The sequence below is a fragment of the Ammospiza caudacuta genome, chromosome 9 (genome assembly GCF_027887145.1).
Source record: "Ammospiza caudacuta isolate bAmmCau1 chromosome 9, bAmmCau1.pri, whole genome shotgun sequence".
Lineage (NCBI taxonomy): Eukaryota > Metazoa > Chordata > Aves > Passeriformes > Passerellidae > Ammospiza > Ammospiza caudacuta.
The window spans coordinates 5,894,818-5,922,433 of record NC_080601.1 but is presented as its reverse complement, the minus strand read 5'-3'; the positions used below and the strand labels follow the sequence as shown (position 1 = coordinate 5,922,433).

At 53.7% G+C, this 27,616-nt stretch overlaps 1 protein-coding gene across 2 annotated transcripts; it reads right to left on the bottom strand.

The window, feature by feature from the left end:
- Positions 1–891: 891 nt before the first annotated feature.
- On the bottom strand, positions 892–25,824 carry PALD1 (phosphatase domain containing paladin 1). Of its 2 annotated transcripts, none has more exons than XM_058810512.1 (20): positions 25,709–25,824; positions 18,542–18,741; positions 18,309–18,411; positions 17,940–18,119; positions 17,700–17,864; positions 17,455–17,615; positions 17,260–17,335; positions 16,458–16,606; positions 16,276–16,372; positions 16,064–16,168; positions 13,585–13,680; positions 12,897–13,031; positions 10,595–10,711; positions 9,905–10,084; positions 9,265–9,462; positions 8,799–9,002; positions 8,177–8,251; positions 7,929–8,069; positions 4,121–4,276; positions 892–1,109 (listed from the first exon to the last, which is right to left on the bottom strand). In XM_058810512.1, exons 2-20 carry the CDS (start codon positions 18,727–18,729, stop codon positions 960–962), a joined length of 2,676 nt encoding a protein of 891 aa, XP_058666495.1. In that variant the 5' UTR covers positions 18,730–18,741; positions 25,709–25,824; the 3' UTR covers positions 892–959. The 2 variants fall into 2 exon arrangements, with proteins under 2 accessions (XP_058666495.1, XP_058666496.1); XM_058810513.1 differs by having other exon boundaries at positions 8,177–8,248; positions 8,862–9,002.
- Positions 25,825–27,616: the final 1,792 nt, after the last annotated feature.

Below are 27,616 nucleotides of genomic sequence, written 5' to 3'. Positions count from 1 at the left end.
AGGTATTTCTGCCTGAAGAAAGGAAAAAAATTAAAAGCACACCCCTAAATGTGCAGCTAAGCCAAAAAAAAGAAAACCAGGGACCCCTTGGGACCTGGGTCTGTCACAGCCAAGGCTGAAGAAAAAGCAGCACTTTGCTATTTTAAAACCTTGTTTTTCTTTCCAGCCTCCACCTTTGAATTTCTGCCACCTCCCGGCGCTGGCAGGGGATGAAAGCGGCGGCCGGGACAGACGGACGGACAGCGTGCTCCTGCTTTTGTGCTTCCCATCCTGCCCTCTCCTCCCTCCAGGAGCCTTCCCCCTCACCCCACTGTGAGGCCAGCAGGGCACTGGGACCCCTCATTTATATCACCTCCTTTGGACTCACTTCATTTTTCACTCTTTCCTTAACAAACAAAGGAACCCTCCTAGCATTAATTTTGCTTTTCTGCTGTTACTGAGCAGCTCAGCCCCCTCTGCACCCCTCAACTTGCTGCAGGCACCCCAAAACTGGGTACCACAGCTGCCATTCCCCCAGCTAAAAAGAGTTGGGAAGAATCAACAAATGTGCCCAAGCCCTAAAAATACCCAGGTCTGAAGTGACTGGGATTTCTGCGAGTCCTAATTCTGGCTGCTGGTGTTTATGGCTCCATATATACATGGAGCCATAAAAATATAACCATATGTATATACATTTATGTGTATATAGACATGTACATTTGTGTGTTTATGCACACAAACACACCTTTGTGTGTACAAATATAAAAATTTGTGTAAATGCCGCGCTGCCTCGGGGAGAAAGCAAGGAAGGTCTCGGTTTTTAATTTACAACATTTTTATTGCGTCCAAAAGAACCCCAGAAATCCTCCCATCCTAAGGCAGCTTCGAGGCTCGCCCCTCCCTCCCCACACCCTCAGATTTGGGGAAAAACAGTCTTTTTTCCTTCCCCACCCCAGAGCAGGCAGCAGGGCCCCTGTGTGCTACACGAAGTCGCCGCGGAAGGGCCGGGCCGTGGCGCCCTGTGCCTGCCAGCGGCCCCGCAGCGTGCACAGGGCTCTGCCCTCCAGGCTCTCCAGCTCCGGGAACCCCAGCTGGTTCAGCACCTCGTAGACCCCGGCCACTGCTGCCACCTGCAAACAGAGGGACAAGGGACGTTGGATCCCCCTCCCCACCCCGGGGATGCTTCTGCCACCTCCAGGGTGAAGATCCCTCCCCATCCTGGTAGCACTCCCGTCACCTCCCCCAGCCCTTTTCCAGCCCCAGTTTATCCATTTTCTAAGCCTCTTCCTTGCTGCTGGGGTCAGCCATCACAGGGTTTGTTGGCTTTGGCACCCTCCTGCCAAAAAGCTACAATGGCGCCTTGTTTTTGCTGAAAACGCGGGGATTATGCAGCGGGAAGGGGCGCCCCGGGGGTCAAAGGCTCCTTGTATCCACAGGTTGGGTGTTTTTCCCTCCCCTCCAGCAGACAGGGGGAGTGGGGGATGGAAACCCCACACACAAGAGATGTGGCATTAAAAGGGGCAGCACCTTTTGGGCTGCACTCAAAAGAGATGCAGCGCCCAAAGAAAAACGAGGCGCTAAAAGATGCTCCAGCAAAAGTGGTCACAGAGGGCAGATGTAAATCCATGTGCTGGAAATGCAGGCCCAAAAGCACTAAAGGATGCACCCCCAAAAGGTGCTGCTTTAAAAAATACAGCATTAAAGGTGCAGCCCCAAATGGTGCAGCACTAAAGGATGCAGCCTTTACCAAAAGGTGCAGCACTAAAGGGGCAGCATGAAATTATGTAGCCCCAAAAAGTTCAGCATTGAAGATGCAGCCCTAAAAAGTGCAGCATTAAAGGTGCAGCCCCAAAAGGAGCAGCACTAAAGGGTGCAGCCCCAAAAGGAGCAGGACTAAAGGGTGCAGCCCCAAAAGGAGCAGGACTAAAGGATGCAGCCCCAAAAAGTGCTGCATTAAAGGTGTGGCCCCAAAACATGTGGCACTAAAGGATGCAGGCCCAAAAGGTGCAGCTCAAAAGATGCTGCTTTAAAAAATACAGCACTAAAGGATGCAGCCCCAAAAGGTACTGCTTTAAAAGCTGCAGCATTAAAGGTGCAGCTCCAAAAGGTGCTGGTTTTAAAAATACAGTTTCAAAAGGTGCAGCATTAAAGGATGCAGCCCCAAAATGTGCAGCACTAAAGGATGCAGCCTTTAACAAAAGATGCAGCACTAAAGGGGCAGCATGAAAGGATGCAGCCCCAAAAAGTTCAGCATTGAAGGTGCAGCCCTAAAAAGTGCTGCATTAAAGGTGCAGCCCCAAAATGTTCTGCTTTAAAAAATACAGCCGCAAAAGTTGTGGCACTAAAGGTATAGCACTAAAGGATGCAGCCCCAAAAAGTTCAGCATTGAAGGTGCTGCCCTAAAAAGTGCTGCAATAAAGGTGCAGCCCCAAAAGGTGAGGTGCAGCCCCAAAAGGTTGCTGCCTTAAAAAATACATCCCCAAAAGGTGCAGCACTAAAGGATGTAGGCACAAAACATGCGGCACTAAAGGTGCAGCACTAAAGGATGCAGCCTTTACCAAAAGGTGCAGCACTAAAGGGGCAGCATGAAATTATGCAGCCCCAAAAAGTTCAGCATTGAAGGTGCAGCCCCAAAAGGAACAGCACTAAAGGTGCAACCCTAAAAAGTTCTACATAAAAGGTGCAGCCCCAAAAGTTGTGGCACTAAAGGATGCAGACCTAAAACGTGCTGCTTTAAAATATACAGTCTCAAAAGGTGCAGCCCCAAAAGATGCAGCCCTAAAAAGTGCAGCACTAAAGGTGCAGCCCTAAAGGATGCAGCCCCAAAATGTGTGGCACTAAAGGATGCAGCCCCAAAATGTGTGGCACTAAAGGATGTAGCCCCAAAAGATACATCCCCAAAAGGTGCAGCACTAAAGGGTGCAGCCCCAAAAAGCGCCACATTAAAAACCGCTGCACTCAACCTCGGGGCCTCCCGCATGCAGCCAGCAGCAAACATCCCAAATCCCCACCAAAGCTGCTCCAGCCCCAGCGGCGGCCGCCGGGCAATGCAAACACGGCATAGCCGGGATGCCAGGGCGGGGCGGCCCCGCTCCGGCCCCAGCTCCGCCCTTCCACCGGCCGCGGATCAAAGATGCCAATAGGAATTAGCAGCGCCGGCCGGGAAGGGGGGAGAAAAACTCTCTGCACCGTAACAGAAGTTAAGAGATGGAAATGACAGAATAAATTTTAAAATAACTGAAATTATAGGGTGCATCGATAGAAGTAACACAATAAAAGTACAAAAATTAAGAGTGAAAATAGTAAGATACAGTCGTGCAATGATAACATTTAAATAAATACAAATAATTAAAATGTAACAATATTAATAGGAAAAATAGGAATACTAGGAGGAATAATAATAATAATAGTAATAGTAATAATAATAATAATAATAATAATAATAATAATAATAATAATAATAATAGCAGCATTATTAAAATTGCCATGTCCCCAGCTTCCCCTTTTTCCCCCTGACTCTCCTTTCATGCAGAAGAACCCCCCAGCCACCAGCACACACACCCCAGGACTTGTACCACCTCCAAAGTCCCTTTTCCAGGGAAATTTACAGCCCCTTCCCAACATTCCCATTCAAATCAATGTGTCCCAAATAAATCTGGCACCTACATCCCTCCCAAGAAAGAAATATGGGTAATTTAGGGTCTCTTACCCAGCCTGCCCCCATTCCATAAGGATCATTTAGGGTCTCTCACTCACCCCCATTCAATTTTTCCAGCTGGTTCCCAATCCCCTTGGATATTCAATGCCACCATCCCATGTCCCATCCCCTGTGCCACCTGTCCTGCCCAGGCAGGTTTGGCTGGTGGGCCCCCAGGTGCTACAACCACAACAAAACCCCTGGGAAACTCAAACTGGGGGAAAAGAGCAGGTTTGGGGTGGGAGAGCTCCCCCTCTATGTGGTGGGATGCCAGTGGGATCTCCAGTGGCCTTCCATGAGAGCCACCAAGCCAGGGAGCAAAGGGACACGGACGATGCCCCAGCAAGCCCAGAAATCAGGTGCAAGCTAAGGACAGGTGCCTGCTTCCCAGCAAACTCCTGTATTCCCACATAAACACGGGGTGGCAGCCTGGGAGAGCCTCACCTCACGCATCCAGAGGCTGAAGGGCCTCTGCCAGGAGTCCTTCTTCTCCAGGTGCAGGTAGGTGTTGAAGAGGATGAGGAAGATGTAGCGCTCCAGGTACTGCAGGCTCCTCAGCTGCAGCGTCCGCGCCTCCCGCTCATCCTTGCTCGACTTGCCCTGGAAGGAACAAGAGCCTGCCTGAGGCACCTGCGGCACCCCCAGGGGGGCTCCTGCACCCCACCCTCAGCCCCAGCCCTGGGAGAAGCCTGGGAAGGGCACAGCAAGAGGAAGGAACACTCTGGGGACAGAAATGAGCGCATCCGTCCAGCCCGCTCCTGCTGGGGCTCGGCGCTCCAGGCTCTCATTTCCCTGCGGTTCCAGTGGGTAACAACATTCCCAGAGCTCCAAAATAGGTGAGGGAGGGCTAAATGTGGGGGGCAGGAGCAGGAATAGGCAGCCAAGGGAGAACTGTACCCCAAACCAGGAGGTTTTGGACTGTAGAGCACTTCCCCAGGGAAAAACATCTCCCTGCAAGGCATTCCCACCTGGATTCAGCCTCTGTTTCCAGAGGAAGGGAAGGGAAGAGAGAAGAGAGAGAAGAGGGAGAAGAGAGAAAAGAGAGAAAAGAGAGAAAAGGGGAGAAAAGAGAGAAAAGAGAGAAAAGAGAGAAAAGAGAGAAAAGGGAGAAAAGAGGGAAAAAAGAGAAGTTGATGGCCATCACATCTCCCAGTACTGTTTTATATATATAAATATAAAGAGTACTATTTTATATATATAAATATATAAGAGAAAAGAGAAGTTGATGGCCATCACATCTCCCAGTATTCTTTTATATATACAAATATAAATAGTATTATATATATATAAAAATTATAAATATATCTCTTCTATCTTATATGTTTTATATAGATTATAGTGTTCATGCATTCATTATTTCTATTGATTGCTTTATTAGATATTGTATATAATTATGCAGTAATTTTTATTAGTATTATTATTGCCATTATGTCAAGCTCTGCATGCTGCCCTTTCTAGGAATTAATAAATGCTAATAAATCAGAGCCCTGATCCCACAGGCTACCCCAAAAAGCAGCAATTCCTCACTCCAGCCCTTCCCTTGGGAAAAGGTGTCTCCTCCACCCATGTGTGCCAGTATTTGTAGAAAGCAAATCCTATAATCCTGTTATTTATCCTGGTACTGTATTACCCTATTTATTTTTCATTCTATTATCCTATTATTTACCATGTTGTATTATCCTACTTAATTTTTATCCTATTATTTATTGTTTTATTCTATTATGTTATTTCTTTTTCTTCTGTTACTTATCATTTTCTTCTATTATCCTATTTAATTTTCTTCTATTATCCAATTTTCTTCTGTTACCCTATTACTTCTCATTTTATTCTATTATCCTATTTATTTTTCTTCTATTATCTTATTATTTAACATCTTATTATCCTATCTTTTATCCCATTATTTATATTTTCCTACATTTTCCTCCCAGTTTGGGGTGGGAAGAGGTCAGAACAAACCAAACCAAGCCCCTAAACCACCTTTCCCTTCCCTTCTGTTTGCCCTAACCCTGAAAAGCATCTCCCAGCAGGCTCCCAAAACCCCAACAATTCTCCAAGCTGCCCATCACTGATGAAAAAAAAAAAAAAAAAACAACTAAAAAATAAATTTAAATTAAAGCATTTTTTCAGGGCCAAGCCAAATCAAATGGGATGGATGAAGCAGCCAAGGGGCTCTTCCCTGAGCACAGGGAGTGGATGAACTCTTCCTTATCTTGCCTTCCCACCAGGATGCAGCCTGGAAATGGGATACAGCCCAGGATTCCCCCTGTGCTAAGCCTGACAGCCAAGCAGGTGAAACTCCCCACATGGTCACAGGCCCATAGTAAAGGAAAGAAAGCCAAAATTAAAGTACTTATCCTGAATGAAGATAAATTAATAAAAAATAAATGTGTCTATAAATAATTTATAATCACACATCTGCAAATAGTTGGGTCTCCAGAGGTTTTCTCTCCCAGCTCCCCAAAAAATGCAGAGGATCTCAGGAGGCAAATCCCCAGGAAGCTGCAGATGTTCCTGGGTGATTGAACATTTTGTTTTTTCTTTCCTCCATCGATCATTGCCAGCCATTAATTGAAAACACAGATCAATGGCAGCTGGAGCAGGAGCTGCAGTGAGGAAATCCCAGTGGGATGTGGCACAAACAAATCACCCCAGGAATGACACCAGGCCCTGGGCTCTGCCCTGTGATACAGCTGCACAGGTTAGAAACATCCCAAATCTGGTTAAAATAACCTTTTCGCTTCTTCATCAGCTGCACAGAGTGAAACAGGGCTGTGGAGCCCAGGCTCAGCTGGCCATGGATCAGTCCATTCCCAGGGGCAGCTCCTTTCCCAAAGCTGAACCTCCTTCCCAAACTCTGAGGAGCCTCTGGGGCTGGGAGTGGAGCGGGACAGAGCAGCCCTGCCCTCTGCAGGCTGAGCCTCGGGATGGGATGTGGGATAATGGATGGGATGGGATAATGGGACGCTGCAGGAGAGGAACGTGGGATGCAGGCTGGACTCTGGGTGGGATGCAGGACAGCAAGGGACAGCACAGGATCCGAGGGTGACCGTGACCATAAGGGCCCTGGTGTCACCATGATATTTTCTGAAAAATCCCTTCACCAGGATCTTCTCCTGGGAAGCTGAGAGGCCTCAGAAAAGAAAGTAAACAATATTTATCTGATTGCTTGGGAATGTAGTCCAGAAATCATTTACCAACAGGTGCATTTTTGGTTCCATGTGGATTGTTTTTAATTAATGACCAATCACCATCAGCTGTGTTGGACTCTGAGGAGTCAGTCATGAGCTTTCATTATCATTCTTTTGTAACCTTCTAAAGTATCCTTTCTCTTTCTTTAGTATAGTTTTAGCATATAATTTCTTTTAATATAATAGAATATCATAAAATAATAAATCACCCTTCTGAGAACATGGAGTCAGATTCACATTTCTCACCTCGTCCTGGGGACCCTCACAGCACCACACCCTGGCACCTCTCTGGTGACACTCCAGAGACCTGCAGCCTGAGGAATGACCCATGCTCCAGACTGCAAGCTAGGATGTATTCATTGCCATCTGTATGGCAGTTGCCTTTTGTCAAGTTTTCCTTATCTCTTCCACAATCACTCCTCCTCTGGGAGGGGACATCTGCTGATAACAGGCCATTGAATGTCCCTGCCTGGCTGATAAGAACTATAACATCCCATTGTGAGATGTGAGCCCAGAGGGAGGAGCCAAGCATTGCTAGCCAGATATAGCCCAGAGGGTTTTGAGACACCAGCACGGCTTTCTATACTGGATTCCCCAGAGGAACAGCAGCTGTCTCTTCTTCCACTGGATCTTCAGAGGAAGACTGAACCTTTCTACAGGATTCCTGCTCCAGCAGAACCACTCCTGACACTCCAGGAGGGCTGCAGCCACAATTCCAATGGGACTGCCACCAACACCCTGACCCACAGGGTGTCAGGCTGGGTTCTGACTCTGTCAGTGTTGTTCTAGTGTACTGCAGTGTTTATTTTATCCTTTTATTTTCTTCCCTATTAAAGAACTGTTATTTCCTGCTCCCATATCTTTGCCTGAGAGCCCCTTAATTTAAAATTTATAGCAATTCAGAGGTGTGGTGAGGGTTTACATTCTCCATTTCAGGGGAGGCTCCTGCCTTCCTTAGCAGACTCCTGTCTTTCCAAACTGAGACACCCCAGCTTTGGCAGGGCAGGTCCCAGAGCCCGGCTGCAGACCCTGGAGCTGCCCAGTGCCCATGGAAGGGGGCTCACCTGGCGGAAGGTGCAGATGATGATCTCCCTCAGGTGGTAGTGCATGGGGGTCATAGTCTCGCTGACCGTGTCCAGCGCCATGTCCACCTCCTTCTTCATCCGGTGACCGTCGGGCAGGAGCTGGACCACCTTCATCACCACCTGGAGCACGGTCAGGAGCTTCACCACCCTGCCTTGTCCCACTGCCACCACTCCAAACGAGCAGCTGTGGCTTGAGGGAGCAGTAGAGGGAGAGTGCCAGGACTCACCTCAAACTCCCCCTTGGTGTACTTGGCGTCAGGCACACTCACGATTTCCTCCTCGCTCATCTCAGGGATGCCCTGGGGTGGCCAGAGGGGAATGGGTCGTTATGGGCTGCACAAAAATGCAGAGCCTGTGCCCAGTCCAGCATCCCCCACCTTGCCTCTGCCAGGCACAGAACGTGAATATTTTACCCCAGCCCGAGAAGGGAGCACATGTCTGGATAGACACAGGACTGTTCCAGGCACTGGCTCAGGGTGCCCAGAGAAGCTGTGGCTGCCCCTGGATATCTGGAAGCGCCCATGGCCAGGCTGGACAGGATTTGGAGCCACCTGGGATAGTGGAAGGTGTCCCTGCCCATTGGAATGGGGTGGAACAGGATGAGCTTTAAGGTTCCTTCCAACCCAAACCATTCCACATTCCATGCTCTCCCCTGCCCTTAGCCCTTCATGCTGGGGAGGGAGCTCTCAGGGAGAGGGTAAAGGCTCACCAGGGATCCACCCAGGCTTCTGGAGCTCACTGGGACTCAGGCACAGCAAATGACAACACACAGACAGGTGTCCACCCCCACATTCCACCCTGTCCCTGCCCACACTCCTTCCAACCCTCTGGCTGTGTGTGACACAGCTGCCATGGGCTCTGCAGAGCTTCCCCAGGAGCCCCAGCAGGGGTTGTTGCAGCCCCTGGACTCACATTGAAGTGCCACAGGGTGAGCACAGCGATGACCATGGCCGTGGTGGTCCTGCCCCGGCCACTGGAGCAGTTGAACACGAAGGCTGCCCGCGAGTCCTCGGCCAGGGCGCTCTTCATGGCCTCCAGCAGCCGGTCAAAGTCCTGCCAGGATGAAGCCAGTGGGTTTTTAGGCATGCAGGGCTTCCTCACCTTGGGGTCCCCTTTGTCCTACAGCCCCCAGGTTGAACTCCCTGTTTCCTCACTGCCAGATCCATCCTTGCCCACCTGAAGGCACTCAGCCTCTGTGTGCAGCACCTCCTGGGATCCCCCCTGCCCTGTCAAGCACTGAGCACCCAGGGGACATTCCTGCACAGCAGCAGGGCTGGGATGGAGGCAGCAGCACCCTCCCTCCCTCCCTGGGTACCTGCTCCCTGGGAGCACAGAAGTCGGGGATGGGGATGCGGCGGTAGGTGAGTCCCTGGCAGGAATTCTTCTGCTGGCTGAATATCTCCTGCGTGGTCAGGCAGCTCTTGAACATCTTCATCTGCTTCTCTGACTCCAGGTACACCTCCAGCCACTTCTGGCACTTCAGCAGGTCCCCCTTCAGGGCAGTCTCCAGTTTCTGCAGAAAACGAAGAAACCCTCGCTGTAACACCCACCCCTCCTAATTTTTAATTAGGATTTTAATCAATATTTTTAGATGCAGGCAAACACCCCAAATCCCACACCAGGTCCTGGCAGTTCTGCCCAGGTCCCTCTGGGTTTGATGGGAGCCCCAGGAGCATCATTTCCCACCACACCAGGCAGTTCCTCCAGCCAAGCTCCCCCCGTGCCTGTCTCCCCTGGAAATCCAGCTGGGAACATCCGCTCCCCTTTCCCCAGATGCCTTTTACCCTTGCTCTCAATGCATGCTATAAATTCTTCCAGGGTAGGTCTCTCTCTGCTTCGCTCCTTGTTCCCAAAGGAAAACAAACCCAGAGGGTAAGGAACTATGAAAGCCTGCCAAAATCACCCATGAGGGTTCCTGGGAACATCCACAGCCCCCAGCACCCCCCAGAGCTCACCTCCAGCTGCTGGGGCGAGGCAGCAGGCACGGGGATCAGCTCCTCCAGGAGCCCAGGCTCCCGCAGGGTGTAGATCTGCTCGTTCCCCTCCAGGACCGCCTCCTCCCGCAGGCTGACCCAGAGGATGCGCGAGTGCTTCCTCTTGGCATCCGTCAGGTACCGCAGCACGCTGCCCAGGCTCTGGGGGAACGGGGGCGAGGGTGATGGCAGGGCTGGGGGCCAACGTGGGGTCCCTGCCTGCCACATTCACATTCTCTGGAAAAAATCCCTTCGCCCAGGATTTTTCTCCTGGGAAGTTGAGAAGCCTCAGAGGGAAAGGAAAACAATTCTCATCTTATTTGCTTCTCCTGTGTTTTGCTGCTTTGGAATGTGTTTGGAGATTGTTTACCAACAGGTGTTAGTTGTTTCATTGGTTTCATGTGAATTGTTTTGACTCAATGGCTAATCAGTGCCAAGCTGTGTTGGGACTCTGGAGAGAGTCACGAGTTTTCATTATTATCTTTTTAGCAATCTGTAAGTATCCTTTCTGTATTCTTTAGTATAGTTTAGTATAGCTTTCTTTAATATAAGATAGTATCATAAAATAATAAATTAGCCTTCTGAAAACATGGAGTCGGGTTCATCATTCCTTCCTTCATCAGGGAACACCACAAATCCAACACCTGCCCCATGTGGGATGGTGTCCCTCACCTTGGAGCTGGGCTGTGCCGTGCCATAAATGGGCATCTTGGGCACCCTGCGGAAGTTGCCCACGCTCATCTCCTTGGCAGTGCTCAGCACATCCGGGCAGAAGCGCTCATCCGCCACCTGCAACAGAGCAATGCACAGGCAAGGGATGTCCCTTCCCACCCTCAGCCCTGCAGCACTCCACAACCCACAGACCCTGCTCAGTACAAGCCCCCAGACCTTTCCAACAGCAGCACCCAGGGCTCAAAGCTGCGTTTCCAAGGTGGGACAGGCTCTTCTTGCAGCACAAGGCACCAACAGCCCCAGCCTCCTCCACCCCACCATGGAGACATCCAGGTCCCAAAGCCCCATGGTTGTGTTTCCAAGGTGGGACATGCTCTTCTTGCAGCACAAGGCACCAACAGCCCCAGCCTCCTCCACCCCACCATGGAGACATCCAGGGCTCAAAGCCCCATGGCTGTGTTTCCAAGACATCCAGGGTTCAAAGCCCCATGGCTGCGTTTCCAAGCTGGGACAGATTCCTCTTGCACCAACAGCCCCAGCCTCCTCCACCCCACCACGGAGCTGCTGCCCAGGCTCACGTCACGGGATGCTCCAGACACATCCACGTGCACAGGGATCTCTGGCTGGAAGGGACTTTAAAACCATCTAGTTCCATCCTTGCTGAGGGTGCCAGCAGGAGCTGCTGGAGCCAAGAGCCCACGACACCTGCCCTACAACAGGGAACCCTTTGGGAATGTCTCCAACCCACTCCCCCTTCTGCAAAGAGAACCCCTCACCCCATGTTCATGTGGCAACAGAAGGAGTTTATTCTCAAGCCTTTCTTTATAAAGGACATTTGAAAAACCAGATCTGGATAGCTCATAGGTCTGATTTTTTTACTCTCCCCAAATCCTGGACCGGTGACATGCTGGCAGCTTAGGAAGGAAGGTAATTGGCTGAAGTTCCTGTCAGTCAGCCCAGGGGCTAGTTTATGGAGCTGGCTGAGTTGAATTAATTTGCCCATTAAAGCCAGCCTGTACTGTGATATAACGTGGCAACATCTCCTCTTTTTTTCCTTTATTAAAATTGCAACCTGCTGTCTGTCATCCATCTGTAAGGGTGTTGCAGTAAAGTGGAAAAATTGTAAGAAAAAGGTCTCAAAAATCAGGCATGCTCTGGCTAGTCTGTCATTTCTTCTAAGTCAAGCTAGCCCTTTGCAAGTTCCCATGTGAAAGCAATCCTGGTGGGAGCAGTTCCTTAGCATAACAATCTATTCCTGGGTAAAAGAAAACCAGCACCTGTATAAACTTTTTTTACACTGTTAGACAAAAAATTTAAAATTACCTCTCACAAACAACTTTTCCTGCATGAAGACATCATGGGTTTGAGTGACCAATCAATGCAGGGCGACAACTTGTTAATAACCATTAAAATAATTGTCAAGAAAGCTCCTGACCAATTGGAGTCACACATAAGGTCTGTAAAACTGTATAAAAACTGTATGTGACTGAAGAAGGGGCTTTTTCCCCCATGAAGAACACGGAGTCTGCATGATTTATTCCCATACAAGGGCCCTTTGCAAATTGTCTGACAGAAGGCAGCACAGGTTTAATCTGCATGAGACCACAGATCACTGGAGCTGCAGCACTCACTCTAGGAGTTAGGTGACAACTTAGGGTAGCCCATCACAGGCTTAATGGGGTTTTAAAGGAGTTCTCCCAGCCCTCCACATCCCTCTGGCTGTCCTGGATGGCTCCAGCCCCTGCCAGGGGGCTCAGAGACCCTGGCACAGAGCCCAAGGCACCTGTGACTGATTTTGGCCCATGGAGCAAATCACTACCTTTATATGAAGGATTACAAGTCAAGAGAGTTTAAGCAGAATAACAATTAGTTAGTCACAGGGTGAAAAATAGATTTTTTGGGTTTTTAGAATGGGGCCTCAGGGTCCCAAGATGGAAGAATTTGGGCACGGCCTGTCCTTATTCTTTCTTCTTCCTAGCCTCCATCTTCTGGGTGATGGTGGCACTGTTGGATTGGTTTAGAGTAGAAGCCCACTGTCTAGCATAGGTGATAGGTATTGGGAAGTTATAGTAAATAATGTACATGTAGTTTTAGTATTAAAAGATAACACTAGTGTGCCTCAACCCGAACTGCCAGACCTGCAGTGGGTCGGAGAAAGAATGTTATACATAACAAAAAAATAAACAACCTTGAGACCAAGAACAGAAGAATCCTAACTCCTTCTTCAACTGCTGGGCTGGGAAAAGAGACTTGTACCCATCTCTGGGTCACTGTGATCAGCAGAAGCCCCGGGAGCACTCACCAGCACGCGGGCGCCCTTGGTGAGGAGCTCGGCGCTCACGGTGAGCTCGGCGCGGTTCATGTCGGCCTGCAGCCGGTACAGCTCCGGGCGCCGGCACATCCACCTGCTGAAGCTGAGGGCAAAGCCCAGGGGGTACTGCCGGGGGGGAGGCACCATCAGCCTGGGCTCTGAGCCCCCTGCCCGCCGCCCCACCCGGACAACCCGCTAGGAAAACTCCAAGGGGGATGGAGCTGCTGTTTTGGGGGATCCCTGGGTGTCCCCTAAGATGTGTGTTCCCTGGGAGCAGCAGGCAGGGAAAGAGACCCCACAGGGCTGCTGAGGGTGTTAATTAGATGGGGGTTTATTGGGGTCCCACTCATGGGAGCAGCATGGTTCCAGAGGGAGAAGGGAGGGAAGGGGAGAGAGGGAGAGCCTGGGGAGAAAAGCGCCAAGAGCATCTCGTCTCCCTTGCACAATTTAACAGGGAGATTCAAGTCTTGGGCCAGTGGGATTACAGATCCATGATACTTCTGGAGAGGAACACAAGCTTGGAATAAACCCTACATTTTCATTTTGGAGGGGTGAGACAGAGCACGCCATTTAAATAAAATGTAACACCACAGGGGGAAGCCCCTGCCCTCCCACCAAGCCACAGAGACAAAAACAACAAAGGGAAAGGAAGGTTTTGGGTGGTTCTGGAGGTTTTTACCTGCTCATGAAGGTAGTAGTTGAAGGCAATCAAGTAGAAATAGCGTTCGAGGCTCTGCAGAGTCCTCTGGAGGAAATACTCTTTGGTGCTGCTCCCCTGGAAGCAAAGGACAGGGAGTCTGTGATGCTCAGAGCTGACCAGCCCTGCAGCCCCCCAGAGCAGGAGGCTGGGAAAGAGCCCTACAGACACTTTGGATTAATTGTTTTTACTTTTCTAATGAAAAAAGTTTTTCAGTTTCCAGTTTCCCATATTAAATGATGCTCAAAAGCATAAATTTGCATTTCAGCTCAAAACAAAAGCTTTCCCTTAGCACAAGGACACACCTGGAGCATTTCCAACTGGTCCATGCTGTCACAGGGACACACTGTCCAGCTGGGACATTCAAACCCAAGGGGATAGGTCTGGAAAACGCAAGGTCCTGCCCCCATTCCATCCACCTCCATGGCCTTTGGATGAAATGCTCAGGCAGTGGCACCACTAGGCCAGCCACACACCCTGCAATATCCTTCTTTTCCAAGTGTCTCCCTTTTCCATGTCCAGAAGCACCCTGATGCCTATGTTTCCAGCAAGTTCTCCTCCTCCTCCTCTTCTTTATCATCACCTCCACAACCCAGCATATTCTCCACCACAGCTATTCCCTCCCAGGGAGGAAATTCAAACCCTCGGGATTTTCCGCAATTCAGAAACCTCATGGTGGTGGGGGGAGGTTTGTACCTCTGAGCATCCCATCCAACAAATGAACCTGGCACCAGGTAAGGGACACCCAGCATGGCATCCACAAGCATCCCCAGGAGCCTGTGGAACCCATTTCCAGGCCAGGATGGAAAACCCTCCAAGATGGGGCTGTGTCCGGGCTCAGCTCGGCGAGCGGGGTTTGCTCATCCCGGACACTCCGTGGCTGACTCATGAATATTTACTTGTTCTCCACAAGAGAAATCCGGCCTGCAGTCATTTATCAAGAGGAAAGGCAGTGGGATTTGCTCTGGAAACTCAAAACAAAGCCTGTGGGGATGGAGCCATGCCAGGTTTGCCGGCAGCACCGACAGCAGAGCGGTGCTGCTGCTTCCCGAGCACACGGATTCCTGCAAAAAAATCCACCCCAGTGCTCCCACCCAAGGCAAACCTCCCAACATTCCCCTAGAACACCCTGTGGGTGGAAAGGGGAATGATCCACTCGTGTTTCAGCCATGGAAAGCCAGGTATTGTGGGAGTCTGGCTGCTCAGCATCCCACACCAGGATTCACCTGCACCTCCATCACTTGAGAGCTTGAATCTCCATTTCTGCCCCCCAAACCCAGGCAGAAACCCACAGACATCATTCCTCTGTGCCCAGAAATGCCCTTTTTCCCCCCAGAACCAAACCAGTACCACTCCAACACAAACAAGTCCAGGCTGGTTTTCCAAGGACTGAGCATTATCCGCTCTCCCCTCCTCACCCTCCATGTGCCCCCAGCACATTTTCCTGGCCCCTTGCCACTGTTTAAACCTGCTCTTGCTCCACAAAGACTTCAAATAAACACTCCTTGAGGCTTATTTACGGCAGTCCCCAGCCGTTTGTTGTCCAGGAGCCCAAGATGACACAGAGCAGCTTTCCCCAGCAGGGATAAGCCAGGGAAAGGCTTCAAGGCAATGGGAAAATCCCCTGTCCCATGCCCAACCTTCCCCTGCTGGACAAGAGAACCTGCCAGCACACAAACAGCACCAAATCCACCCTAAAAGGGAACAAGGGAGGATAAAATTTGGGACTTGCCACTAGGCACCAAAAAAGTGACAGTAAATGCCTTCTTTTCCTGTAGCTTAATGATTTTCATGGGTTTTTTTGGCACAGGGCACCTGCTTTGAAGTTGCTCTTTACAACCAGCCCCAGCACTTCCACTCCACGTTCAACATTTAAATGGGAAAATTAATCTCCAAAGAAACTGGGATCAGGGCAGCACTTCTACCTGAGCATCCAACCTCCTTCCATCACCTGGTGAGGAGCCCCCTGGCTGGGCAGGGAAGACCCCAGCATGGAAAGCCACCCTGATGGCTCTTCAAAACAACAGGAAAAAACATAAATCCACAACTAGAAAAGCCTGACCTTGGGTGACTACATTTGCAATGATCCCTCTCAGCTCCCAAGGACTTTTACCATCCAGGCTGATATCGATTTTCCAATTTTAGAGCTGATGAAATCAGGGCACAGGATATTATTTGCCCCCAAGGTCATCTACCAGAAGCAGTAGCAAAGCCCAAACCAGTCTGTTTCCCCCCAATCCCAGCCTGCTCCATTTTATGGCTTTTAGAACAACTGAGGGGAAAAAAAAAAAAAAAAAAAAAGAGACACTCCACAACCTTCCAGGTTTCATATCCCTGGGAAATCTCCAGCTCACAGGAAGCTTTGGGTTTCCAGAATTTACATTCTTCTCATCCCGGCGCAAAAACAGCTCAATAAATTTCCCGGTGCCGATGGCTCCCATCTGAGCACTCCTCTGATTACCTGGATCTGATAGTCCTCCCCAATCCCTTCCAGCTTCTTCTTGTTCTCGTAGATGGCTTCCTTCATGTCGTGCATCTCCGAGCAGGAGGCGATGGCGCCGTCCACCTCGGGAGGAGCAAAAGGGAAATTGCTCTGTAAGCCTCGGATCTGGGGGGAAACTCCATCCCTCCCTCACAGCCATCCTGCTGGAGGGTTCACCAGCATCCCCTTACCTCCTCCACTATCTGCTGGCCTTTGGGCACCATCTCCATGAAGGCCTGAATGACCCGGAGCCTGTCCCTGGGAGATGACTTGGGCAAGGGGGGGAAGCTGCGGTGGGAGAAGGAGGAAATCAAACCAGCCCCAGGGGGAATGGGCATGGCCCCAGTCCCACCCTGGGGGCTGCTCTGCTTACTCAGGCTTCTGGGTAGCTCCTCGGTGGTGGTGGAGGACCAGGGTGCCCATGGCCATGGCCAGGTTGGTCCTGCCCACGCCGGTCTGGCAGCCGAAGAGCAGCGCGGGCGGGGGCCGGCCGGGGTCCCGCAGCAGCAAGCTGGGGCTCTCCTGGGAGGGACAGACACAGGGATGGATGGATGGATGGATGGACAGACGGACGGACGGATGGATGGATGGATGGATGGATGGATGGATGGATGGAGACCCCAGCAGCCTCCAGGAGAGCCAGGTCTGCCCCATCAGCGGCTGGGATGGAGGCCATGCCCAGGCATGGAGGGGTGGGCAGCATCTCCCTTTGCTCAGGGGATGGGGTGGATGGAGAACAGGACAATGGGTGGCCCACCCACTGCATTCCCCTGCCCAGTGCCCTCTCCATCCACCTCACTGGAGATGCTCCCACCACTCATCCCCAGCCCACTGAGATTTCATCTTACAGAATGTTAAAGAAAAAAAAAGCAGCTCTGACGTGGAAAACCTCTGCACCAAAGGCAAATCATTCCTGCCAAAGCCATTTAGGGAAAAGCTGCCTGGAGGTGGCCAGGGATGGTCATTTCTAGCCAGGGGTAGGGATGAACTGCTGGACAACATTGACATCTCCAGCAGCATCCTACAGCAAGGGGAGTGGGATCTGCAGGCACAGACACCTCTAACAGGCAGAGTTAAGGAAAAGATGCTCTCAGGCAGTCGTGGTCTCCACACAGCACAGGAGCAAACCCCACCCCAAGGAGGCCCCAAGGACCAGCTGCTTTCCCTCTGCTCACCCTGAGGCAGCGGATGAAAGCATCAAACTGCTCCTCCAGAGGGGCTCCCTCGGCGGGCAGGGGCAGCCGGTGGTACCTGCGGGGACGGGGACAGCCCTGTGAGGACGGCACCACCGAGGGGCTCCATCCCCACCACCACGGGGGACACGCGGCCTGAGGGGTGCCAGAAGGAGGAGGAGGAGGAGGAGGAAGGACCTGTAGGAGGGCTGGAGGAAGACAGGCCTGCGATAGACCTCGTCGGTGACCTGGATGTCCTCGTCGCAGTGCACGCGCACGGCGTGGGGCTCGTCGCGCAGCCGCTCGATGTCGTTGTACACGTAGTACACGCTCTCGCTCAGCTGCGCGAAGTCACGGATCTACGGGGCACGGGAAAAACCCTGTCACAAACCCTCCTCCAGCCTCTGACCCCTGGGATGTGCCCCCATTCCCTCCCAGCTCACCTCCTTGCGGATGGCCAGCTCCAGGCTCTCGGCCCGCACGCCGCGCTGCAGGCGCTGCAGGTTCTCGTGCAGGTTCTCCTTGCCCCGGGGCGTGTAGGACACAAAGTCCCCCTCCAGCCGCAGGAACACCACGGGCTCCTCGCGGACACAGAAGAAGACACATTCCTGCAAAGAGCGGGGAAGAAGCTCTAAAAGCTCTCCTGGCTTTTTCCCCACCCCAGTTCCCACCCTCCCACCAACCTTGTGGCCTTCTCTCTGCAGCTTCTGCAGCACCAGCTTGAAGCCATTGAGGCTGGGCTGCCCCATCCCGAACACGGCGTAACCTCCCTTGGCCTGACGGAAGTTGGGAGCGCCACAGCTGCCAGTAGTGTTCAAAACATCCAATTTTCCATACACATCCCTGACCATGAAGTATTTCCCCTGCAAAACATCAGAAGGGAGAAGGTGGGACATCAGTGGACTTGAGCAAGGTGGGACTTCAACACAGCTGAGTGTAAAAGCAGCTTTTTCTAAGTGATCTTCAAAATGAGCCCCCTAACAAACTCCCGAGGTCCCCAAAGGCCAGGCTGAAATGAGCTGGGTGATGAAATCGGTGGCAGAGATGCTCACCTGCACCAGGTAGTGCTCCAGCGTGGCCTCAGAAATGCGTCCCACCACGTAGTTGGCCTTGAGCAGGTCATCGTGGATCTGGAACTCCTCCCTGCAGTTGTACCTGCAAGAGCCACACGCACACAGGTGGGTAAAGGAAAAAAGTAATGGCATAGGTCAAGATCAAAATAAACCCCAATATTTAGAGAAGAGGGTGGAGAAACCCAGGATTCTGGAGGCTGCCGAGGACTTACGTGATGACCACGGGCGCCACTTTGTTGGTGATGATGGACTTGGCCTTGCTGTTGTGGAGCCCCAGGGTCTGGAAGGAGTGGATGCTGAGGGAGTGCTGGTCCTCCATGCTGCCGTCTCCCGGCGCCCGGCTCTCCAGGGGCGATGCCGAGACCGCCTGCTGCGCCGCGCTGGCCGTCGTACCCATCATCCGAGGGCAGCTCTGCCAGGACGGGGATGGAAGGGGGAAAGGCAAAACGGAAAACAAGGAGGTGGGGGAAGAAAGAAAAGGGAGGAGGAATTTATTCTTCAGCTGCTCCTGATTTAGGATGGGAAAATCCCAGGCAGGCACAGGGCAACCCCCTGCTGACAGGCGGCCAGGGAGGGAAGCTCAGCCAGCCCTTTCCTCCCGCTCCCACAAAAGGCTTTCTTCCTGCCTGCCATGCAGCTTGCTCCATCGGGGAGCTGAAAGTAGGGCTGAGGAGGGAGGGGGGGAATGAAGGGCGAAATGCTGGATCCGGTTGCTAAAATCTGCTGAGTCAGCACATGGCACTGCACAGAGCCTCGTCCCCTGCTGTCCCAGCACCCACAAACCACTCCTCACATGGAAAACTCTGGAACAGAGAGCACATGTTACTGGGGGTTTGGTGTGTGCCAGCCTGGAAGCAGCCGGTTATCCCCATCCCAGGGGAGCAGCCAGGGCAGCAGGGACCCCAAAAGCAGCTCCAGCTCCATCCCCAGGGAGCTCATCCCTGCACAGGGATGGAATGGAAAGGGCCAGGCCTGGCGGCGGCCAGGAGCATCCCGCCACACTCCAGCGGGCTGGGACAATGAGCCGACTGTCTGCGCCAGCCAGGGCCGGATCCCGGCTTCCCAACAAAGCCAGGGATGGCAAAGGGCTAGCCTGGAAAAGACAAAACTCTGCCCACTCCTAACGAGACAGTTCCCAGTGAAACCTCCTTTGTGCTGCGTGGGAATAACCCTGGCAGCACCCGAGAGGGGACGGTACCTGCTCCGAGGCGATGCTCAGCACTGGAATACCGGGAATAGCTTTAACCCCGGGAATGGCTTTAACCCCGGGAATGGCTTTAACCCAGCCCTACAAACCCCTCTGCAGCTGCTCCTCCTGCCTCACAGGCAGCGCAGGATCAACCCCTCACTGCAATCCCAGCGAATGTGATGCCCCCAGCAGCTGCAAATGCTTCAAGCGGGGGGAAAAGCCTGCGGAAAATGTGCTATTTCTAGACCACTGTGCCCAGGCACACATTTTCCCCTCCTCCCCATCTTCCTTCCCTGCTCCACGGAAAACTTGTTGCTCTACTGTGAATTTTATGCACCATTAGGCAGCCTGGTTTCTTTTACACACGAGAGCAGAGGGGGGGGAAAACAAAAACAGCTGTTTCAGGCCAGTGCCGTTTCTCCAAAGTTGCCTTGAGTGTTTCTTTCATGGAAACACTGTGAGGGCAAAAATAAAGAAAAAAAAAAAAAAAGCAGGGAGGTTTTGAGTGTTTCAGAGCAAGTGCTCGAGGCTTTGGAGAGCTCAGGCAGCAAGCAGGAATGGGGAATCCAGCCAGGATGCTTTTTTTCCCTAATCTTGCTCAGAATGGGTGCACTTTTCAACACTGAGCTGGATCGATCCCTCCAGCCATGCCCATGCTGCAGGATGGAGATTCCACCCCCCAGTTCCAAGGCAGGCAGCTCCTGTATGTCTTTTGTCCTTCTCCCCTCCCCACAGACACCCACTTTCACCCTAAAACCCCCAGGGATATTTTCTTTTCCTGACAAACCACACCAAGAAATAACAGGCATAAAAGACGCCGGGCAGATTTGGAAATTGCCTTTCAAACCACAAAATGAACAGAGAGAGGAAATCACATCTCAGCTTCTTCCCCTACTCCCTGCTTAGGCTGGGCAGGCAAAACCAAGCAAGAAAAGTACCGAAATTACCCAAAATGGGTGCTGAGGGAAGCCAAGGGAACTGCTCTAAAAAGCCACGGGAAGAGGGAAGTTCTGTGGTGTTAACCAAATGGGAGCAGCTAGTTACTGGTATTGCTGCATTTGATGGGAGCAGGAGGATTTACATCCCCCAGTGCCCACTCTGCAAGCTGGGACACAAACTGAGATGGGTAGGGAAGCAAAACCTTACCCCAGGAAAACAGATAAAATTATCTTGGCTGGAACTTAACCAAATATTGCTGGTGGCTGCAATGGGAAGAGATGCAATGAAGCCACCATCACAGGCCAGCCAAGGGAAGCAGGAGCCCAGAGCCCAGCCTGGCGGGGACCAGCCCACCAAAGGGCTCTGGATTAGCCCAGATATCATTGTTTTCCATATCACTGTTTTCCCCATCCCTGTTTGGCCACAGGTGGCAAACACCATGAGATGTTCCTGCACTGGAACAGGACACCCAGAGAAGCTGTTGATGCCTCTCAAAGTGCTCAAGGCTGGATGGAGCTTGGAGCAACCTGGTCTAGTGGAAGGTGTCCCTGCTCATGGCAGGGGGGTGGAACATGATCTCTAAGGTCCTTCCCACCCCAAACCATTGTGGGATTCTGTGATTCCAGGTTAGGAGGCTGGGAAGCCAGCCACGTGGATTTTACAATGTCATCAGCCCTCAGCTGGCATGGGTTGGTTTTGAGCATCCCTTCCCTTTCACCACGGTTTATTTGGGGGTTTCCTTCCTAGGAGAGAGAGGACACAGAGACAACATCCCCCTGCACAGCATCCTGGCCTCCTGTCTCCCCTTCCTTTTTGGGGACAAACCCCAGAAATATTCCCCGAGCTGGCAGCTCATCCCTTCACAGACCCCAAAGCCAAGCCTAAGATCAGTCATGGCCAAGGCTCCTGAACAAAGAGCCCATTTTCTCCCCAGCTGCCAAAAGAGCCAACACCCTGCACGAGGGCATCCCACCAAACACACCACCAGTGTTCCTCTCCAGGCGTTTTCCCTAAATTCAAAGCGCTGCCAATTAATTATTCTTGCTGCCTAACGAGAAACCAGAGCCACGGGTGGGCAGGGCAGAAGTGCTTCCCTTCCCCTCCAGACCCTGTTTCAAACCACCCAGCTCTGCCAAGCCTGGACAGGGAATACCAGAGGAGGCACCAGGAGCATCCCAAGAATTCCACTCGAGCATGCCAAGACATCCTGTGCGTGCAATGCCACAGCCTCTCCCACAGAAGCCACGACACTCTAACAGCACTCTGCCCTCCATCTTCCCACCTCTCCCACCCTCCACCCAGCCCAGGGGTTATTCCCACACCCGGGGACCTGGAGAGGACTCAAAGCTAGAGCAAACAATGGACTAAATATAGTGGGAAGTGGTCAGGCTGCAGCTGCAGGATGCATCTGCCCCGGCCACCGCGCCGAGGAGGAAGCGTGCACTTGCCTGGCTGCCTCATTGTCAGCAGGAAATAAATCAAATAAATCTCCTCCCGTGCATCCTCGGGATATTTTATAGCTTTTAAAGTTCCTCTAAATGAAAAGCAAAGCCCTTTGGGAAGAAGCAGCATCCTCCTAGTGAATCCATCCTTCCTCGGCGTGGGGCAGCCCCTGTGGCTTTTCAGCATGGAGCTGGCGTGGATGCGTCCCCGAGGGACCCAGGGGCACCCCTGGAGCACTGCTGAGCCAAGCAGGGAGGCAGGAAACACCTCAGGCCAGCAGGAAGCTCTGGTGCAGCCAGAGGGGCATCACTGGAGCCTGGAGGAAGCGGAGCTGGAGCTGAGCCCCCCGCCCCAGCGTGCTCTTTAACCCCCTTCTTCAAAAAAACCAGCAGAAATGAAATCCCACACAAACAGCTTCTGTGGGACAGCCTGGAGATGTCCCAGAGCCAAGGCTGCATGGGAACCAGGCTCCTGTTGTTCCAGGTGATGCCGGAAGGAAGCGGCTTGGCTTCTCAAAAGCACATAATAAAACAAAAAATAAAGGTGAGAAATAACACATTAAGCTGCAGATGATTTGGGATGTGTTGTCCTGTGAGGGTAAAATAAAGCAAAGAACCAAAATGCCACAAATCAACCTAAAAACGCTTTGCCACAGGCAGGAAAAGGCCCTGGAAAGGCAACTTTGCAGCAGACAGCTCTGCTTTTACAAGCCTTGACTGATTTATTAACATCTTTAAAGGAGCAAAAGTGACTGCCCTCCGTCCTCAGGAGCTCCTCGGAGAGCCGGTGGTGATGGCCAAAAGTATAACAAAATAAGCAGCATTTCCTAGAGAGTCCAGAGGTCTTTCCCAGTCAGGCCAGGATGGGTGCTGCCAATCCCCCCACCAGCATCTGCCAAGCACCACAGGACAGCATCAGTGGGATCCCTGCCCCCAAATCCGAGCAGGAGCATCCAGAACAACGAGGATCAGGCATTTCACACCCCCTCCCCAACATGCTCCTGGTTTTTGGCAGAAAACCAAGTGCCACATCCCCATCCTCCATGTGACCAACTTGCCTTTAGTTAATTGACTTAAACCCCCCACCCTGAAGCCAGGGAAAGCTGTTTGAGACATGGAATGGAGGAGAAAAAAGCCACCCCAAAAATGGGGATGCCAGTCTGCTCCCCACCATGAGGAGGATGCTAGTATCCATTGGGAATGGTATCCAGGCTGCAGCCCCTCTTCACAAACCTGGTTTGCATTATTAATCAGTATAATCAAACAGCCTTGCCTTGCTAAGCACAGCCTGGGAGGAATTACATTCCTGGAAGTGTTGGATAGGGCTTGGAGCAGCCTGGTCTGGTGGAAGGTGTCCCTGCCCACAGCAGGGCCTGGGATGGGATGCCCTTTAAGGTCCTTTCCAAACCACTCAGTGGCTCCAGGGTTTTGCAGAGAGCCCACCTGTAACTGCTGCCTCACACCACACAACTTTTAAGGCTGCTGGCAGGTTCCATCTGTCCCTGGGATGCTCCTGTTTGGGCAGGCAGGAGATGCTGGGGCTGCCTGCTGCTGAGGTGAGGGGTTTCACCAAGGAGCAGCCATGGAAAGAGGAACAAAGCCCTGACTGGGAAGCACCAGCGCTGCCAGCCGTGCCCTCAGCTCACTGCCAGTGCTCTCAAGGTCTGCCTGAAGGGTTTCCTTTCAGCAGCACAAAGCAAAAAACAAAACAAAAAGCCATAAAACATGAGGATAAAGGCTGGGGGGCATCTCCAAAGAGACCAGCGACCTGTGGGCAAAGCTTTTGTCCAGCACCAAACATTCCCCAGCCTGCCAGGAAGCTCCACAGCCCCACACCCAAACCAGGCCTGCCAAGCTCTGCCCCGCCGGAGGTTGTGTGGTGTGACCCCGCTCTGGGGAGCAGGGTTACATTCTCCTCCATTCCCCTCTCTGGGGGAGCAGGGTCACATTCTCCTCCATTCCCCGCTCTGGGGGAGCCGGGTTACATTCTCCTCCATTCCCCGCTCTGGGGGAGCAGGGTCACATTCTCCTCCATTCCCCGCTCTGGGGGAGCCGGGTTACATTCTCCTCCATTCCCCGCTCTGGGGGAGCAGGGTCACATTCTCCTCCATTCCCCTCTCTGGGGGAGCAGGGTCACATTCTCCTCCATTCCCCGCTCTGGGGGAGCAGGGTGTCCCCAAGGGTGGGGATCTCAGCCCGTCCCCCCAGCACAGCCCGGGGATGGGCAGCACCAGGCAGAGCCGGCCTTTGGGAAGGCCAGGGCTGTGATTTTGTGCTATTCATAGCAAACCACGGCTCCCCTCCCAACGCGGGGAAGGCAGCCGGAGCAAAGGGACGGCTCCTTTTACACGGGGCCGCTTTTCCACGCCGACCACACCTTTGCCAGGACAAGCAGCACCTTACGCACACCAACAGCGTGGTATGGGTTTGGGTTTGGGATGCAGCAGGACTCACAGATCTCACCTCCCCCGGCCCGCTCTCTTAATAAATAAAGCAAAAATCAAGCAAATCCCAGGGGAGTTTCGCTCACAGCAGAGACCTGCCCGTTATTTTTAGGCTCCGTGCACAGACATAATCACTTCCTGCCTTCCAGGAAGGAAATGTCCCACCGCCGCTGCCTGCCTGCCTCCTCCTCAGGCACTGCCTGCCTCCTCCTCAGGCAGCCCAGCCACCCCAAAACCCGCTGGTTTCTCCCGCCCAGGGCAGGAAAACAAGCGAGGGGTGCGAGGGGTGCCACGGCCGGGGGAAGGCGAGGGTGTGCTGGCTCCCCCAGCACCGAGAGGATGCACCGGGCAAAGGGCAGGAAAGCAGGTCCGGAAAAGTCCGGCAGCCATCGGAAAGGCAGCCTGGATGGGCTTTCTGGAAGTTTTGAGCGCCGAGGAGCTGGGCAGGAGCTCGGCGGGTGCCGGCAGCCTTGCTCCCGGTACATTCCCGCCGGTGACTCGGTGCCACAGGGGCTGGAGCCCACCGGGCTCGGCGCCATCCATCCATCCCCACGTGCCAGCGGGAACGGAGCCCATCCCAGCCTTTGGCTGCCCGGCCAAACCTCGGCTACATCTGCTCCTCTTCCTCCTCCATCTTCATCCCCCGGCCATCTCCGCTCCCAGAGCCTGCTCCCCGGGCGGCTTTGGGGGTGCGAGCGAGGCACAGCCAAGAGATGCGAATCCCAAAACTCGCTCCGGAGCCGCGGCAGGCACAGCCGGCACCGGCCCACAGCCGTGCTGGGCTCCCAGCCGTGCTGGGCTGGCTTCCAGGCCAAAAGTGGGAGAGAAAAAGCCCCTTTTAAAGAGCAAACGCAACTCAAAGGCAGGAGAGGTGGGAGGATGCCATCCGTGGGGCGCACGCTGGGCCTCACCACCAGCGATCCATCGATTTTCCAGAGGTTTGGAGCCCACCCTCGGCTCCGGATGGACCCTCCTGGCCACGGCTGGGGCACCTCATGGCCACGCCGTGGGCTCTGTGCTCCAGGGCAAACAAACCTTCCCCCATTGTCCCGCCCGCCTTGCCTTGGGGGCGCCCCCCGCCCCCGGGTGCCCATCACAAACCCCCGGAGGGTGGGGGGACCCTCGAGGGCCTCCATCCATCCCCTTCCCACCGCACCGGGCCGGGAAACGAGCCCCTGCACCCCGGGGAGGGCATGAGAGGGGCAGCCGGTCCCGGGGGGCCTGCCCGGGGCCGGGATGGGGCGCGGAGCGGGGCAGGATGCCCGGAGCCGGGGCTGGAGCGGGGGAACACCCAGTCCCGGGGCTCGGGGGGAGAATTCCCGGTTTGGGCTCGGAGGATGCCCGGTCCGGGCGGGGGTTCGGTACCTGGGGGCTCCGGGCTCAGCTGCCGCGCCGGGCCGGCCGCGCCGTCGGGCGCCCCATGGGAGCGGCGGGAGCGGTGGCGGGAGCGCAGCCCCGCGGCCGCGCCGACCGCCGGCGCCTCGGCGGGGAGGGACCGGGGCGGGCACCGGGACGGGGCCGAGGGGCGGCCGGGACCGCCCCCGCCTCGGGAACACGCCCCCTGCCCCGCCCGCTGCCCCGCCGGGACACGGCACCGGCACGGCGGGGACACCGGGCACGCGGCGCCCCCAAACACAGCCATGGTCACCTTAGGGACACTCAGCATGCAGCACCCCCAAACACAGCCATGGTCACCTTAGGGACCCTGGCATGCAGTCCCCATCTTCTCAGGGATACCCAGCACGCAGCAGCCATTCTCCCCTTAGGGACCCCTGACACTCAGCCCCATCACCTTGGGGACACCCAGCGCCCCCAAACACAGCCACTGTCACCTTCGGGACCCCCTGACACACAGTCCCTATCATCTAGGGGACACCGGGCACGCAGCACCCCCCAAACACAGCCACTGTCACCTTAAGGACACCCAGCATGCAGCACCCCCAAACACAGCCACTGTCACCTTAGGGACACTCAGCATGCAGCACCCCCAAACACAGCCACTGTCACCTTAGGGACACTCAGCATGCAGCACCCCCAAACACAGCCACTGTCACCTTAGGGACACTCAGCATGCAGCACCCCCAAACACAGCCACTGTCACCTTAGGGACACTCAGCATGCAGCACCCCCAAACACAGCCACTGTCACCTTAAGGACACCCAGCATGCAGCACCCCCAAACACAGCCACTGTCACCTTAGGGACACCCAGCATGCAGCACCCCCAAACACAGCCACTGTCACCTTAGGGACACTCAGCATGCAGCACCCCCAAACACAGCCACTGTCACCTTCGGGACCCCCTGACACACAGTCCCTATCATCTAGGGGACACCGGGCCCGCAGCACCCCCAAACACAGCCATTGTCACCTTAGGGACACCCAGCATGCAGCACCCCCAAACACAGCCACTGTCACCTTAGGGACCCCTAACATGCAGTCCCCATCAACTTGGGGACCCCTGGCACACAGCACCCCCTAAACTCAGCCACTGTGCCCTTAGGGACCCCTGACACACAGCCCCCATCACCTCGGGGACACCCAGCACGCAGCGCCCCCAAACACAGCCAGTGTCACCTTAGAGACCCCTGACACTCAGCTCCCATCACCTTGGGGACACCCAGCACCCCCAAACACAGCTACTGTCACCTTAGGGACCCTGGCATGCAGTCCCCATCATCTCGGGGACACCTGGCATGGACCACCCCCAAACACAGCCATTGTCACCTTATGGATCCCTGGCACACAGTCCCCCATCACCTCGGGGACACCCAGCCCGCAGCACCCCCAGCACGCTGATCCTTCCCTCATGTCCTGGTGACAAACCAGAGAGGGGTTGGGACAGAGAGCGGACTGTCAGATGCCACCACCCCAGCCAGGTTTGCAGTTTTGGGGACATCAAGGCACTGCTGGCACCTCTCAAAGGCAAGAAGTGCTTTTGCTTCCCAGACATGGGAGATGGGGATGTGTGTGATGGAAGCGCAATATCCCATCTGACCCTGCCCTCTGGCTGTTCAGAACCATTCCCCTGGCACTCCATGCCCTTGTCCAAGATCCCTCTGCAGCTCTCTTGGAGCCCCTTTAGGCACTGAAAGGGGCTCTAAGGTCTCCCTGGAGCCTTCTCTTCTCCACATGAACACCCCCTGCTCTACCAGCCTGGCTCCATAGGAAACATCAGGGCACTCCCAGCTCTCAGAGCCATCCTTCCTTGCCCAGGCCACTCAGATTCTTGGGAAATAAAACTGCTGCCCACCCACCCAGCTGCTTCCCAGCAC

What these genes read in the sequence shown, in the direction of transcription:
- PALD1 (XM_058810512.1), bottom strand. Translation starts at nt 18,729, where the DNA reads ATGATGGGTACGACGGCCAGCGCGGCGCAGCAGGCGGTCTCGGCATCG. An exon ending in TTCCTCCAGCCCTCCTACAG is followed by an intron (nt 17,336 to 17,454) that starts GTCCTTCCTCCT and finishes CCGTCCCCGCAG; the next exon opens with GTACCACCGGCTGCCCCTGC. An exon ending in CCTCGCCCCAGCAGCTGGAG is followed by an intron (nt 9,463 to 9,904) that starts GTGAGCTCTGGG and finishes CGTTTTCTGCAG; the next exon opens with AAACTGGAGACTGCCCTGAA.